The 17,134-nt window shown below is 55.7% G+C and overlaps 1 protein-coding gene across 1 annotated transcript; it reads left to right on the top strand.

Annotated features, from left to right (window-relative positions):
- Positions 1-1,648: 1,648 nt before the first annotated feature.
- LOC116954496 (lysophosphatidic acid receptor 6-like) lies at positions 1,649-16,989 on the top strand. The gene has a single exon (XM_076052277.1). The coding sequence runs from the start codon at positions 1,652-1,654 to the stop codon at positions 2,795-2,797; it is 1,146 nt and encodes a 381-aa protein (XP_075908392.1). The 5' UTR covers positions 1,649-1,651; the 3' UTR covers positions 2,798-16,989.
- The last annotated feature ends 145 nt before the right edge of the window (positions 16,990-17,134 follow it).

A 17,134-nucleotide genomic window follows, 5' to 3' on the forward strand; every position in this document is an offset into this window, starting at 1 on the left:
TCAGAGCATGTTTGTTTGCATGTTCACCACAAGCACGTGTGGTTAATGCACACTTGATTCATTGCAAAAGGTTTCTATTTGGTGTTTGAATATATTAACACTTCCTGTTTTATTGCCACAAAGGGTAAAACCTATTTTAATTTTGTCGTACTATTTCCTGTTTCTTTGTGCATTCTCTACGCAGGTGGAAAAAAAAACTTCAGCAGCGATGTCTGCGGCCTGGGCGGGAAGTGGAGCAAGGAGGCGGCCTCAGGGCTGATGGCCCACCACCACCACCACCACCAACCACCCACCAGCACCACCAGCACCACCAACCACCACTACTCACCAGCACCACCACCCACCCACACCACCAACCACAACCACCCACCAGCACCACCAACCACCACCAATTAGCACCACCCACCAACACCACTAACCACCAGCACCACCAACCACCAGCACCACTAACCACCACTACTCACCAGCACCACCATCCACCCACACCACCAACCACCACCACCAATCAGCACCACCCACCAGCACCAACAACAACCACCACCACCACCCACCACCACCCACCACCACCCACCACCACCAACCACCACCACCCACCAGCACCACCAACCACCACCACCAGCACCACCAACCACAACCACCCACCACCAACCACCAATACCAACCACCACCACCAACCACCACCACCCACCACCACACACCAACCACCACCACCCACCACCACCCACCAGCACCACCAACCACCAGCACCACCAACCACCACCACCCACCACCACCCACCAACACCAACCACCACCAACCACCACCACCACCCACCACCACCTACCAACACCAACCACCATCACCATCCACCACCACTACCACCAACCACCACCAACCACAGCACCACCAACCACCAGCACTACCAACCACAACCCACCACCACCCACCAACACCAACCACCACCAACCAGCACCACCCACCAGCACCACCAAACCACCACCAACCACCACTACTCACCAGCAGCACCACCCACCCACACCAACAACCACCAGCACCACCACCATCCACCCACACCACCAACCACCACCAACCACTACCACCCGCCACCACCCGCCACCAACCACCACCACCCACCAGCACCACCACCACCACCACCCACCCACACCACCAGCACCAGCACCACCACCCACAGCAGCACCACCCACACCAGCACCACCACCACCCACCCACACCACCACCAGCACCACCACCCTCACCACCACCACCACTGTCACCACTGCCACGGTGACGGCCACGATCCGAGGTGGTGGCGAGCCGTCTCAAGGATCAGAGCAAACCGAGATAAAGATCCACCCACAGTAAAACTGGCCTCTCCACTCCGGTTGAAGGTGTCAGGCCGGTCACGAACGACTGCGTAAGAAACCACACCACCGCCGTCACCCACTCATCATTATTATAATTACCACTGACACCACTACCACCGCAACCACCACCACAACCATCGCTACCACCACCGCTGCAACCAACATCACCACCACTACCATCACCGGAACCATCTCAACCACAACCACAACCATCAATACCGCCACCGCCACAGCCAACGTCACCAACGCCACCACCGCATCCATCACCACACCAACCAGCGCCACCGCAACCACCAGCGGCCACGACCATGGACCGGCGTGGGATGCCCCCAAACTCGTCCTACTCCGCCGCCTCCCGCGTCCCCCCCTCGCCGCTCAACATCACGGCGGGCGCCCCAACGTGCGCGGAGCCTTGGGACTTCCGAACGGTCGCCTACCCGGCGGTCTACGGCGCCGTGTTCCTGGTGGGGCTGGCGGGCAACGCGGCCGCCCTCTGGGTGTTCGCCTTCCGCACGCGCGCGCGGAGCGCCACCACCGTCTACATGGCCAACCTGGCCGCGTCCGACCTGCTCCTGGTGCTGGCGCTGCCGTTCCACGGCGCGTACCACGCGCTGGGCGGGAACTGGGTGTTCGGCGAGGCGGCGTGCCGAGTCGCGGGCGTCCTCTTCTTCGGCAGCATGTACGTGTCGGTCACGTCGCTCGCCCTCGTCGGCGTGGAGCGCTACCACGCCGTGCTGCACCCGACGCGGCGGCGCGGCTCCGCGCGGCGGCCGCGGAACGCGCGGGTCGTCTGCGCGCTGCTCTGGCTCGTGCACGCATGCGGCGCGGCGCGCGTGCTCGCCATGGAGCACACGGCGCGCGTTCCCCCGAGGCCGTCGCTCCACCCCCCTCTGCGCCACGACTCCGCGTTGCAGCAGCAGCAGCAGCAGCAGCTGCAGGATCGGCGGGGCTGGCGCACCGCGTGCTTCGAGAGCCACTCGCGCGAGGTGGTGTACGCCAGCCTGCTCGGATACGCCGTCTCCTTTCTGGCTCCGCTCGCCGTGCTCCTCTATTGCTACGCGCGCATCGCGCTCCGCCTCCGCGGCGGAGGTCCGGGGCGGCCGAGCGAGCTCGCGACGCTCGGCGGCAGCGGCGGCACGAGCCCGGCGCGAACGCACACGCGCGAGCGCTCGCTGCGATCCGTGCGCCTCACCATGGCCGTGTTCGTGCTCTGCTACGTCCCCTTCCACGCCACCCACGTGCTGGAGCTGCTCGTGCGCTACGCGGGGGACCCGTCGCAGGATGGGCACTGCCGTCTGCTGACGGTGGCGACCGTCGCGCACCGCGTGGCTCTGGCGCTCAGCGTCACCAACGCCGCCCTGGACCCCGTGGTTTATTACTGCACCGCCAGCTCCTTCCGCAGGGAGCTCCGCCAGATGTTCACACGATGCTGCGTGCCGCGGCGCAGGGCTTAGTGCAGTCCACGAACCGTGTCCACATCTAACAACCCTTTTCTACTGGCACATTCAAACCGCGCCAGCATGGTATCGATGGTTTTTCCGCTTGATATGTTTCCGTGCCAAGCCAGAATCATAGCGTGATACGCTGGACTCACGAGAGAACTGAGTCCGATTTGGGGTCAAGCAGGGCCAGGGCCGGAGTTAATCTTCTTGTTTTTTGCGCGTGATATCGTTGGCACGGCTCGTCTTTACGCAATGGAAAAACAACATGGCCCACTATGGAGACGCGCCTGGCTTGCTTGGCACAACCCCGGTGTGGCTAAATTTGACATCGTTCAAGAAGCAATACGGTTCGGGGAAGTACCAACAAAAAATGTAATATGATCACATATCCTCTACACCGCATATCGTGTTTGTCAAGGGCGACATTGAAGGCCTCTAGCGGAAATCGGCCAACAACTAAAACGTGCTGACGGTGCAGCAGACACGAATTGACGTTTCTTGAACCGAGCAGAGGGATTTGCGTGAACTTGAGAAGAGGCGAAGGTGGGAGGGGGCTCCAAAGCCAGCGACAGAGAGGACTCGGCAGGCATGGACTTTTACTTGTCCTGGAGCGAGCGAGGTTCTAGGAAGCTAGGCAGAGCGATGACAAAGGGAGTTCTAAAGTATGATAAAAAAATGGAATGCTAATTGACTTTCCGAACAATGGCGGTTGAACATACTGCCGGATTACTCAGAGACATCTGGCAGAGGTGTCACTGCGTCAATTTCACGCGATCAACGACTGTGGTAGTAGCGATAATAGAGGGACGAAGGGGCGGCTGGTTGACTGCAAGTGAATGATGCATCAATGGGTGTTGATAGGAACACTGCAAATACTTTGACTTAGCGTCCGCTCAAACCCTGCTACATGCCTTGAGTGATGCTGAATAAGTATGTCAAACCCCTTCGTCAATCCATTGCTGGATTGAAGGCCTGTTGAGGCCATGCCGGTCATCGGCATTGGTTTGACCATACTTCACCATTGCTGGTCAAGTCCAGGTAGAAGGCGAAATGCATGGACGCTGGATCCTATCGCAGTACGCCAGTGAATGTTGCTATATCGCCCTCTGCCGACAACATAACCCGATAATAAAATCCAGACGTCACAATACAACACGTGTTCCTCTCTCTGTCTACAGGGGGCACTGATGCTCGCTGTTCCCGTGTCTGACCAGGGCGTTTGCCCGGTCACGTGAAAACGTTCAACACATTCCATTAACGACACTGCCCTAAACAGGGGGACAGGTACATGGCGGTGCGAGTACCCTCACTTCATCCCGCCACTCGAAACCTGCCGATGGAGTAATTGTGGACGCTGTGTATTGTGTCCGCATGTTGAAAACTGTATGCAGGCAAGACGACTCAATGAATGTTCCAAGATTTTACAGGATTGGTGGTTGCTGGCTGGGATTGTTTAAGTACTTTATATTTTTTCCCCGCGTGTCAGGAAACCAAACCGAGGAGACAATCCAAACTCATTCAAGAGGAGAACGCTCCCGAGTCCGCAACGGCAGCCTGTTCGGATTAGTGGTGGAAATGGGCCGGAACGCCTTGGAAATCCGTGGTGGATTATCACGGTTAGCTACATAGGGTGCGAAAGAAGTTCAACATATACACATTTTGAACCCGACTGTCTTCCTGAAGGAATCAAGGATTCGTCTTTTCTTTTATTCGACTCAGAGATATATACCCAATACGAACAGAGAGAGACACAGACATGCACAGAGACCCAAAAACACACGCACAAAGACCCACAGACACGCTCAGAGACCCACAGACACGCTCAGAGACGCACAGACACAATCAGAGACCCACAGACACACTCAGAGACCCACAGACACGCTGAGATCCACATACACGCTCAGAGACCGACAGACACGCTCAGAAACCCACAGACACGCTCAGAAACCCACAGACACGCTAAAAACTCACAGACACGGTCAGAGACCCACAGGCATGCTCAGAGACCCACAGACATGCTCAGAGGACCACAGACACGCTCAGAGAACCACAGACACGCTCAGGGACCCACAGACACGCACAGAAAACCACAGACACACACAGAGACCCACAGACACGATAAGAGACACGCACAGAGACCCACAGACAAGCTCAGAGACGCACAGACACGCTCAGAGACGCACAGACACGCTCAGAAACCCACAGACACGCTCAGAGACCCACAGACACACACAAAAACCCACAGACACGCTCAGAGACCCACAGACACGATCAGAAGACCACAGCCACGCTCAGAGACGCAGAGACAGGCTCAGAGACCCACAGACACGCTGAGACCCACAGACACGCACAGAGACCCACAGACACGCTCAGAGACCTACAGACACGCTCAGAGACCTACAGACAGACACAGAGACCCACGGACACGCTCAGAGACCCACAGACACGCTCAGAGAACCACAGACACACTCAGAGACCCACAAACACGCTAAGAGACCCACAGACACGCACAGAGCCCCACAGACACGCACAGAGCCCCACAGACACGCTCAATGACCCACATACACGAAAAGAGACCCACAGACACGCCCAGAGAATCCCAGACACACAGAGAGACCCACAGGCACGCACAGAGACCCACAGACACGCACAGAGGCCCACAGAGAGGCACAGATACACACAGACACACCCAGACCCACAGACACGCTCAGAGACCAACAGACACACAGAGACCCACAGACACGCTGGGACCCACAGACACACTTAGACACCCACAGACATGCTCAGAGTCACACAGACACGCTCAGAGACCCACATACACGAATATAGACCCACAGGCACGCACAGACACGCTGAGACCCACATACACACACAGAGACCCACAGATACACTGAGACCCACAGAAAAACAGAGACCCACAGACAAGGTCAGAGACCCACATACATTCTCAGAGACCCACAGACACGCTCAGAGACCCACAGACACGCTCAGAGACCTACAGACACGCTCAGAGACCTACAGACAGACACAGAGACCCACAGACACGCTCAGAGACCCACAGCCACACACAGAGACCCACAGTCACGATCAGAGACCCACAGACACACAGAGAACCACAGACACACAGAGATCCACATACACGCTCAGAGACCCACAGACACACATAGAGACCCACAGACACGCTCAGAGACCGAAAGACACGCTCATAGACCTAGAGACACGCACAGAGAAAAACAGGTACGCCCAGACGACGACAGCCACGCTCAGAGACCCACAGACACACACAGAGACCTACAGACACGCTCAGAGACCCACATACACACACAGAGACCCACATATACGCTCAGAGACCCACAGACACGCACAGAGACCCAAAGACACGCTCAAAGACCCACAGACACGCTCAGAGGCCCACAGACACACTGAGACCCACAGACACCCAGAGACCCACATACAAGCTCAGAGACCCACGGAGACACATAGAGACCCACAGACACACTCAGAGCCCCATAGACACACACAGAGACCCACAGACATGCTTAGACACCCACAGACACGCTCAAAGACCCACAGAAACGCTCAGAGACCCACATACACGAAAATAGACCCACAGGCACCCACAGACACGATGAGACCCACAGACACAAACAGAGACCCACAGACACACACAGAGACCCACAGACACAGAGACCCACAGACATGCTCAGAGACCCACAGCCACAAACAGAGACCCACAGTCACGATCAGAGACCCACAGACACACATAGAGACCCACAAACATGCTCAGAGACCGAAAGACACGCTCATAGACCCATAGACACGCACAGAGAAAAACAGGTACGCCCAGACGACAGCCACGCTCAGAGACCCACAGACACACACATAGACCTACAGACACGCTCAGAGACCCACAGACACACACAGAGACCCACATATACGCTCAGAGACCCACAGACACGCTCAGAGACCCACAAACACGGCCATAGACCCACAGACATACACAGAGACCCACATATACGCTCAGAGACCCACAGACACGCTCAGAGACCCACAAATACACTCAGAGACCCACAGAGACCCACAGACACGCTGAGACCCACAGACACACAGAGACCTACAGACAAGCTCAGAGACCCAGAGACACGCACGGAGACCCGTAGGCAAGCTCAGAGACGCACAGACACGCTCAGGGACGCACAGACACGCTCAGAAATCCATAGACACGCTCAGAGACCCACAGACACACACAAAGACCCACAGACACGGTCAGAGACCCACAGACACGCTCAGAAGACCACAGCCACGCTCAGAGACGCAGAGACAGGCTCAGAGACCCACAGACACGCTGAGACCCACAGACACGCACAGAGACCCACAGACACGCTCAGAGACCTACAGACACGCTCAGAGACCTACAGACAGACACAGAGACCCACGGACACGCTCAGAGACCCAAAGACACGCTCAGAGAACCACAGACACACTCAGAGACCCACAAACACGCTAAGAGACCCACAGACACGCACAGAGCCCCACAGACACGCTCGATGACCCACAGACACGAAAAGAGACCCACAGACACGCCCAGAGAATCCCAGACACACAGAGAGACCCACAAGCACGCACAGAGACCCACAGACACGCACAGAGGCCCACAGAGAGGCACAGATACACACAGACACACCCAGACCCACAGACACGCTCAGAGACCAACAGACACACAGAGACCCACAGACACGCTGGGACCCACAGACACACTTAGACACCCACAGACATGCTCAGAGTCACACAGACACGCTCAGAGACCCACATACACGAATATAGACCCACAGGCACGCACAGACACGCTGAGACCCACATACACACACAGAGACCCACAGACACACTGAGACCCACAGAAAAACAGAGACCCACAGACAAGGTCAGAGACCCACATACATTCTCAGAGACCCACAGACACGCTCAGAGACCCAAAGGCACGCTCAGAGGACCACAGCCACGCTCAGAGACGCAGAGGCAGGCTCAGAGACCCACAGACACGTACAGAGACGCATAGACATGCACAGAGACCCACAGACACGCTCAGAGACCTACAGACACGCTCAGAGACCTACAGACAGACACAGAGACCCACAGACACGCTCAGAGACCCACAGCCACACACAGAGACCCACAGTCACGATCAGAGACCCACAGACACACAGAGAACCACAGACACACAGAGATCCACATACACGCTCAGAGACCCACAGACACACATAGAGACCCACAGACACGCTCAGAGACCGAAAGAAACGCTCATAGACATAGAGACACGCACAGAGAAAAACAGGTACGCCCAGACGACGACAGCCACGCTAAGAGACCCACAGACACACACATAGACCTACAGAACGCTCAGAGACCCACATACACACACAGAGACCCACATATACGCTCAGAGACCCACAGACACGCTCAGAGACCCACAAACACGGTCAGAGAACCACAGACATACACAGAGACCCACAAATACGTTCAGAGACCCACAGACACGCTCCGAGACCCACAAACACGCTCAGAGACCCAAATACACGCACAGAGACCCAAAGACACGCTCAAAGACCCACAGACACGCTCAGAGGCCCACAGACACACTGAGACCCACAGACACCCAGAGACCCACATACAAGCTCAGAGACCCTCGGAGACACATAGAGACCCACAGACACACTCAGAGCCCCATAGACACACACAGAGACCCACAGACATGCTTAGACACCCACAGACACGCTCAAAGACCCACAGAAACGCTCAGAGACCCACATACACGAAAATAGACCCACAGGCACCCACAGACACGATGAGACCCACAGACACAAACAGAGACCCACAGACACACACAGAGACCCACAGACACAGAGACCCACAGACATGCTCAGAGACCCACAGCCACAAACAGAGACCCACAGTCACGATCAGACACCCACAGACACACATAGAGACCCACAAACACGCTCAGAGACCGAAAGACACGCTCATAGACCCATAGACACGCACAGAGAAAAACAGGTACGCCCAGACGACAGCCACGCTCAGAGACCCACAGACACACACATAGACCTACAGACACGCTCAGAGACCCAAAGACACACACAGAGACCCACATATACGCTCAGAGACCCACATACACGCTCAGAGACCCACAAATACGGCCATAGACCCACAGACATACACAGAGACCCACATATACGCTCAGAGACCCACAGACACGCTCAGAGACCCACAAATACGCTCAGAGACCCACAGAGACCCACAGACACACAGAGACCTACAGACAAGCTCAGAGACCCAGAGACACGCACGGAGACCCGCAGACAAGCTCAGAAACGCACAGACACGCTCAGAGACCCAAAGACAAAAATAGAGACCCACAGGCACGCTCAGAGACCCAGAGACACAGAGACCCACAGACACACACAGAGACCCACAGACACGCTCAGACGACCACAGCCACGCTCAGAGACCCACAGACACGCTCAGAGACCCAGAGACACACAGAGAGACCAACAGACACACAAGAGACGCACAGACACGCTCAGAGGCCACAGACACGCTCAAAGGCCCACAGACACGCTCAGAGACCCACAGAGACCCACAGACACACTGAGACCCACAGACACACAGAGACTCACAGACAAGCTCAGCGACCCAGAGACACGCACAGAGACCCGCAGAAAAGCTCAGAGACCCACAGACACGCTCAGACGACCACAGCCACGCGCATAGACACACAGACACGCTCAGAGACCCACAGACAAACATAGAGACCCACAGACACGCTCAGAGACCCACAGACAAACAAAGATACCCACAGACACGCTCAGAGACCCACAGACACAAACAGAGATCCACAGACACGCTGAGACCCACAGACACACAGAGAGATCCAGAGACACACAAGAGATGCACAGACACGCTCAGAGACCCACAAACACACATAGACCCACATAAACGCTCAAAGGCCCACAGACACGCTCAGAGACCCAGAGACGCGCTCAGAGACCCACATATACGCTCAGAGACCCACAGACACGCTCAGAGACCCACAAACACGGTCAGAGAACCACAGACATACACAGAGACCCACAAATACGTTCAGAGACCCACAGACACGCTCCGAGACCCACAAACACGCTCAGAGACCCAAATACACGCACAGAGACCCAAAGACACGCTCAAAGACCCACAAACACGCTCAGAGGCCCACAGACACACTGAGACCCACAGACACCCAGAGACCCACATACAAGCTCAGAGACCCTCGGAGACACATAGAGACCCACAGACACACTCAGAACCCCATAGACACACACAGAGACCCACAGACATGCTTAGACACCCACAGACACGCTCAAAGACCCACAGAAACGCTCAGAGACCCACATACACGAAAATAGACCCACAGGCACCCACAGACACGATGAGACCCACAGACACAAACAGAGACCCACAGACACACACAGAGACCCACAGACACAGAGACCCACAGACATGCTCAGAGACCCACAGCCACAAACAGAGACCCACAGTCACGATCAGACACCCACAGACACACATAGAGACCCACAAACACGCTCAGAGACCGAAAGACACGCTCATAGACCCATAGACACGCACAGAGAAAAACAGGTACGCCCAGACGACAGCCACGCTCAGAGACCCACAGACACACACATAGACCTACAGACACGCTCAGAGACCCACAGACACACACAGAGACCCACATATACGCTCAGAGACCCACATACACGCTCAGAGACCCACAAATACGGCCATAGACCCACAGACATACACAGAGACCCACATATACGCTCAGAGACCCACAGACACGCTCAGAGACCCACAAATACGCTCAGAGACCCACAGAGACCCACAGACACACAGAGACCTACAGACAAGCTCAGAGACCCAGAGACACGCACGGAGACCCGCAGACAAGCTCAGAAACGCACAGACACGCTCAGAGACCCAAAGACAAAAATAGAGACCCACAGGCACGCTCAGAGACCCAGAGACACAGAGACCCACAGACACACACAGAGACCCACAGACACGCTCAGACGACCACAGCCACGCTCAGAGACCCACAGACACGCTCAGAGACCCAGAGACACACAGAGAGACCAACAGACACACAAGAGACGCACAGACACGCTCAGAGGCCACAGACACGCTCAAAGGCCCACAGACACGCTCAGAGACCCACAGAGACCCACAGACACACTGAGACCCACAGACACACAGAGACTCACAGACAAGCTCAGCGACCCAGAGACACGCACAGAGACCCGCAGAAAAGCTCAGAGACCCACAGACACGCTCAGACGACCACAGCCACGCGCATAGACACACAGACACGCTCAGAGACCCACAGACAAACATAGAGACCCACAGACACGCTCAGAGACCCACAGACAAACAAAGATACCCACAGACACGCTCAGAGACCCACAGACACACACAGAGATCCACAGACACGCTGAGACCCACAGACACACAGAGAGATCCAGAGACACACAAGAGATGCACAGACACGCTCAGAGACCCACAAACACACATAGACCCACATAAACGCTCAAAGGCCCACAGACACGCTCAGAGACCCAGAGACGCGCTCAGAGACCCACATATACGCTCAGAGACCCACAGACACGCTCAGAGACCCACAAACACGGTCAGAGAACCACAGACATACACAGAGACCCACAAATACGTTCAGAGACCCACAGACACGCTCCGAGACCCACAAACACGCTCAGAGACCCAAATACACGCACAGAGACCCAAAGACACGCTCAAAGACCCACAGACACGCTCAGAGGCCCACAGACACACTGAGACCCACAGACACCCAGAGACCCACATACAAGCTCAGAGACCCTCGGAGACACATAGAGACCCACAGACACACTCAGAGCCCCATAGACACACACAGAGACCCACAGACATGCTTAGACACCCACAGACACGCTCAAAGACCCACAGAAACGCTCAGAGACCCACATACACGAAAATAGACCCACAGGCACCCACAGACACGATGAGACCCACAGACACAAACAGAGACCCACAGACACACACAGAGACCCACAGACACAGAGACCCACAGACATGCTCAGAGACCCACAGCCACAAACAGAGACCCACAGTCACGATCAGACACCCACAGACACACATAGAGACCCACAAACACGCTCAGAGACCGAAAGACACGCTCATAGACCCATAGACACGCACAGAGAAAAACAGGTACGCCCAGACGACAGCCACGCTCAGAGACCCACAGACACACACATAGACCTACAGACACGCTCAGAGACCCACAGACACACACAGAGACCCACATATACGCTCAGAGACCCACATACACGCTCAGAGACCCACAAATACGGCCATAGACCCACAGACATACACAGAGACCCACATATACGCTCAGAGACCCACAGACACGCTCAGAGACCCACAAATACGCTCAGAGACCCACAGAGACCCACAGACACACAGAGACCTACAGACAAGCTCAGAGACCCAGAGACACGCACGGAGACCCGCAGACAAGCTCAGAAACGCACAGACACGCTCAGAGACCCAAAGACAAAAATAGAGACCCACAGGCACGCTCAGAGACCCAGAGACACAGAGACCCACAGACACACACAGAGACCCACAGACACGCTCAGACGACCACAGCCACGCTCAGAGACCCACAGACACGCTCAGAGACCCAGAGACACACAGAGAGACCAACAGACACACAAGAGACGCACAGACACGCTCAGAGGCCACAGACACGCTCAAAGGCCCACAGACACGCTCAGAGATCCACAGAGACCTACAGACACACTGAGACCCACAGACACACAGAGACTCACAGACAAGCTCAGCGACCCAGAGACACGCACAGAGACCCGCAGAAAAGCTCAGAGACCCACAGACACGCTCAGACGACCACAGCCACGCGCATAGACACACAGACACGCTCAGAGACCCACAGACAAACATAGAGACCCACAGACACGCTCAGAGACCCACAGACAAACAAAGATACCCACAGACACGCTCAGAGACCCACAGACACACACAGAGATCCACAGACACGCTGAGACCCACAGACACACAGAGAGATCCAGAGACACACAAGAGATGCACAGACACGCTCAGAGACCCACAAACACACATAGACCCACATAAACGCTCAAAGGCCCACAGACACGCTCAGAGACCCAGAGACGCGCTCAGAGACCCACAGACACGCTCAGAGGCCCACAGACACGCTCAGAGACCCACAGACACGCTGAGACCCACAGACACACAGAGACCCACAGACAAGCTCAGAGACTCAGTGAAACACATAGAGACCTACAGAAAGACTCAGAGACCCATTGACACACACAGAGACCCACAGACACAGAGACGCACAGACACGCTTAGACACCAACAGACACGCTCAAAGACCCACAGACACGCTCAGAGACCCACACACACGAAGATAGACCCACAGGCACCCACAGACACGCTGAGACCCACAGACACACACAGAGACCCATAGACACACACAGAGACCCACAGACACACACAGAGACCCACAGAGACCCACCGACACTCTCAGAGACCCACAGCCACACACAGAGACCCACAGACACGCTCAGAGACCCACAGACACACACACAGACACACAGACACACAGAGACCCACAGACACGCTCAGAGACACACAGACACACATAGAGTCCCACAGACACGCTCAGAGACCCAAAGACACGCTCATAGACCCAGAGACACGCACAGAGAAAAACAGATAAGCCCAGACGACGACAGCCACGTTCAGAGACCCACAGATGCACACAGAGACCTACAGACACACAGAGAGACCCACAGACACACAAGAGACGCACAGACACGCTCAGAGACCCACAGAAACGCTCAGAGTCCCACAGACATGCTGAGAGATCAACAGACAGACACAGAGTCCCACGGACACGCTCAGAGACCCACAGACACGCTCAGAGACCCACAGACACGCTGAGACCCACAGACACACAGAGACCCACAGACAAGCTCAGAGACTCAGTGAAACACATAGAGACCTACAGAAAGACTCAGAGACCCATTGACACACACAGAGACCCACAGACACACAGAGACGCACAGACACGCTTAGACACCAACAGACACGCTCAAAGACCCACAGACACGCTCAGAGACCCACACACACGAAGATAGACCCACAGGCACCCACAGACACGCTGAGACCCACAGACACACACAGAGACCCATAGACACACACAGAGACCCACAGACACACACAGAGACCCACAGAGACCCACCGACACTCTCAGAGACCCACAGCCACACACAGAGACCCACAGACACGCTCAGAGACCCACAGACACACACACAGACACACAGACACACAGAGACCCACAGACACGCTCAGAGACACACAGACACACATAGAGTCCCACAGACACGCTCAGAGACCCAAAGACACGCTCATAGACCCAGAGACACGCACAGAGAAAAACAGATAAGCCCAGACGACGACAGCCACGTTCAGAGACCCACAGATGCACACAGAGACCTACAGACACACAGAGAGACCCACAGACACACAAGAGACGCACAGACACGCTCAGAGACCCACAGAAACGCTCAGAGTCCCACAGACACGCTGAGAGATCAACAGACAGACACAGAGTCCCACGGACACGCTCAGAGACCCACAGACACGCTCAGAGTCCCAAAGACACGCTCAGAGGACCACAGCCACGCTCAGAGACCAACAGACAGGATCAGAGAACCACAGACTGACACAGAGAACCACAGACCCACTCAGAGACCCACAAACACGCTCAGAGACCCACATACACACACAGAAACTCACAGACACGCTCAGAGACCCATAGACACACAGAGAGACCCATATATACGCTCAGAGACCCACAGACGCACTTAGAGACCCACAGACACGCACATAGACCCACTATCACGCTCAAAGACCCACATATACGCTCAGAGACCCATAGACACACAAAGAGATCCACATATACGCTCAGAGACCCACAGACGCGCTCAGAGACCCAGAGACACGCACAGAGACCCGCAGACAAGCTCAGAGACCCACAGACACGCTCAGAGACCCACAGACACACACAGAGAGACCCGCAGACACACAGAGAACCACAGACACACTCAGAGGCCCACAGACACGCTCAGAGACCCGGAGACACGCTCAGAGACCCACAGACACGCTCAGAGGCCCACAGACACGCTCAGAAACCCACAGACACGCTGAGACCCACAGACACACAGAGACCCACAGACAAGCTCAGAGACCCAGGGAAACACATAGAGACCCACAGACACACTGAGACCCATAGACACACACAGAGTCCCACAGACACACTGAGACCCACAGACACGCTTATACACCCGCAGACACTCTCAGAGACCCACATACACGAATATAGACCCACAGGCACCCAAAGACACGCTGAGACCCACAGACACACACCGAGACACATAGACACACACAGAGACCCACAGACACACAGAGACCCACAGACACGCTCAGAAACCAACAGCCACACATAGAGCCCCACAGATACGCTCAGAGACCCACAGACACACTCAGAGACCCAAAGACAAGCTCAGAGACCCACAGGCACTCACGGAGACCCACAGACACGCTCAGAGACCCACGTACACGAATAGAGACCCACAGGCACCCACAGAAACGATGAGACCCACAGACACAAACAGAGACCCACAGACACACACAGAGACCCACAGACACACACAGAGACCCACAGACACACAAAGACCCAAAGACACGCTCAGAGACCCACAGCCACACACAGAGACCCACAGACAGGCTCAGAGACCCACAGACACACACAGATACACACAGACACCCAGAGACCCACAGACACGCACAGAGGACCATAGCCATGCTCAGAGAACCACAGACAGACACAGAGAACCACAGACACACTCAGAGACCCAAAAACACGCTCAGAGACCCACATACACACACAGAGACCCACAGACACGCTCAGAGACCCATAGACACACACAGATACCCACAGACACGCTCAGAGACCCAGAGACACGCTCAGAGTCCCACAGACACGCTCAGAGACCCACAGACACCCAGAGACCCACAGACAAGCTCAGAGACCCAGGGACACACATAGAGACCCACAGACACACTCAGAGACCCATAGACACACACAGAGACCCACAGACACACTGAGACCCACAAACACGCTTAGACACCCACAGACACGCTCAGAGACCCACAGACAAGCTCAGACACCCACATACACGCCCAGAGACCCACAGGCACTTACAGAGACACACAGACACGCTCATAGACCCGCATACACGAATATAGACCCACAGGCACCCACACACACGCTGAGACCCACAGACACAAACAGAGATCCACAGACACACACAGAGACCCACAGACACACAGAGACCCACAGACACGATCAGAGACCCACAGACACGCTCAGAGACCCACAGACACGCTCAGAGACCCAAAGACACACACAGAGACCCACAGAGACACACAGAGAGACCCACAGACACACACAGAGACCCACAGACACACAGAGACCCACAGACACGCTGAGAGACCTACAGACAGACACAGAATCCCACGGACAGGCTCAGAGACCCACAGACACGCTCAGAGACCCATAGACACGCTCAGAGGACCATAGCCATGCTCAGAGACCTACAGACACGCTCAGAGACCCACAGACACGCTCAGAGACCTACAGACAGGCTCAGAGACCCACAGACACGCCCAGAAGACCACAGCCACGCTCAGAGACCAACAGACACGCACAGAGACCCACAGACAAGCTCAGAGATCCACAGACAGAGCAATAATTAATTAATTCCCACATTAATCTCTTCCCATTTCCGCCCTGGTTAGGATGCGCTATTGATGACTCGCTTCAGAGGAGGTTTCTGTGATACGCGACCCATCCCAGCGTGATCTGCAAATCGTCTATCAAAACAATGGTTTAAGGCTGAGTGTCGCCATGGACACCTTGTGTAAAAGGATGCACATTTTACTGAGATAAACCCATGTTCCGCATTTGTGGTATCTTTCAAAAGTAATAAATAAATAACGCCCCCGGTTATTTATCCTGCAGATGCCCATTGAGTGTCTATACTCCTTTTTTTCAGGAGGGTCCTGCATTGGAACGTTCGGCCGACTCCCTGGGTGAGTGCTTGGCTTCGAGTGGGCAGAGGCCGGAGAAGACCCACCACGCATATGACGGGGGGGGGG

Source organism: Petromyzon marinus, chromosome 55 (genome assembly GCF_048934315.1).
Source record: "Petromyzon marinus isolate PM22_M1 ecotype Great Lakes invasive population chromosome 55, UKy_Petmar_22M1.pri1.0, whole genome shotgun sequence".
NCBI lineage: Eukaryota > Metazoa > Chordata > Hyperoartia > Petromyzontiformes > Petromyzontidae > Petromyzon > Petromyzon marinus.

What these genes read in the sequence shown, in the direction of transcription:
- LOC116954496 (XM_076052277.1), top strand. Translation starts at nt 1,652, where the DNA reads ATGGACCGGCGTGGGATGCCCCCAAACTCGTCCTACTCCGCCGCCTCC.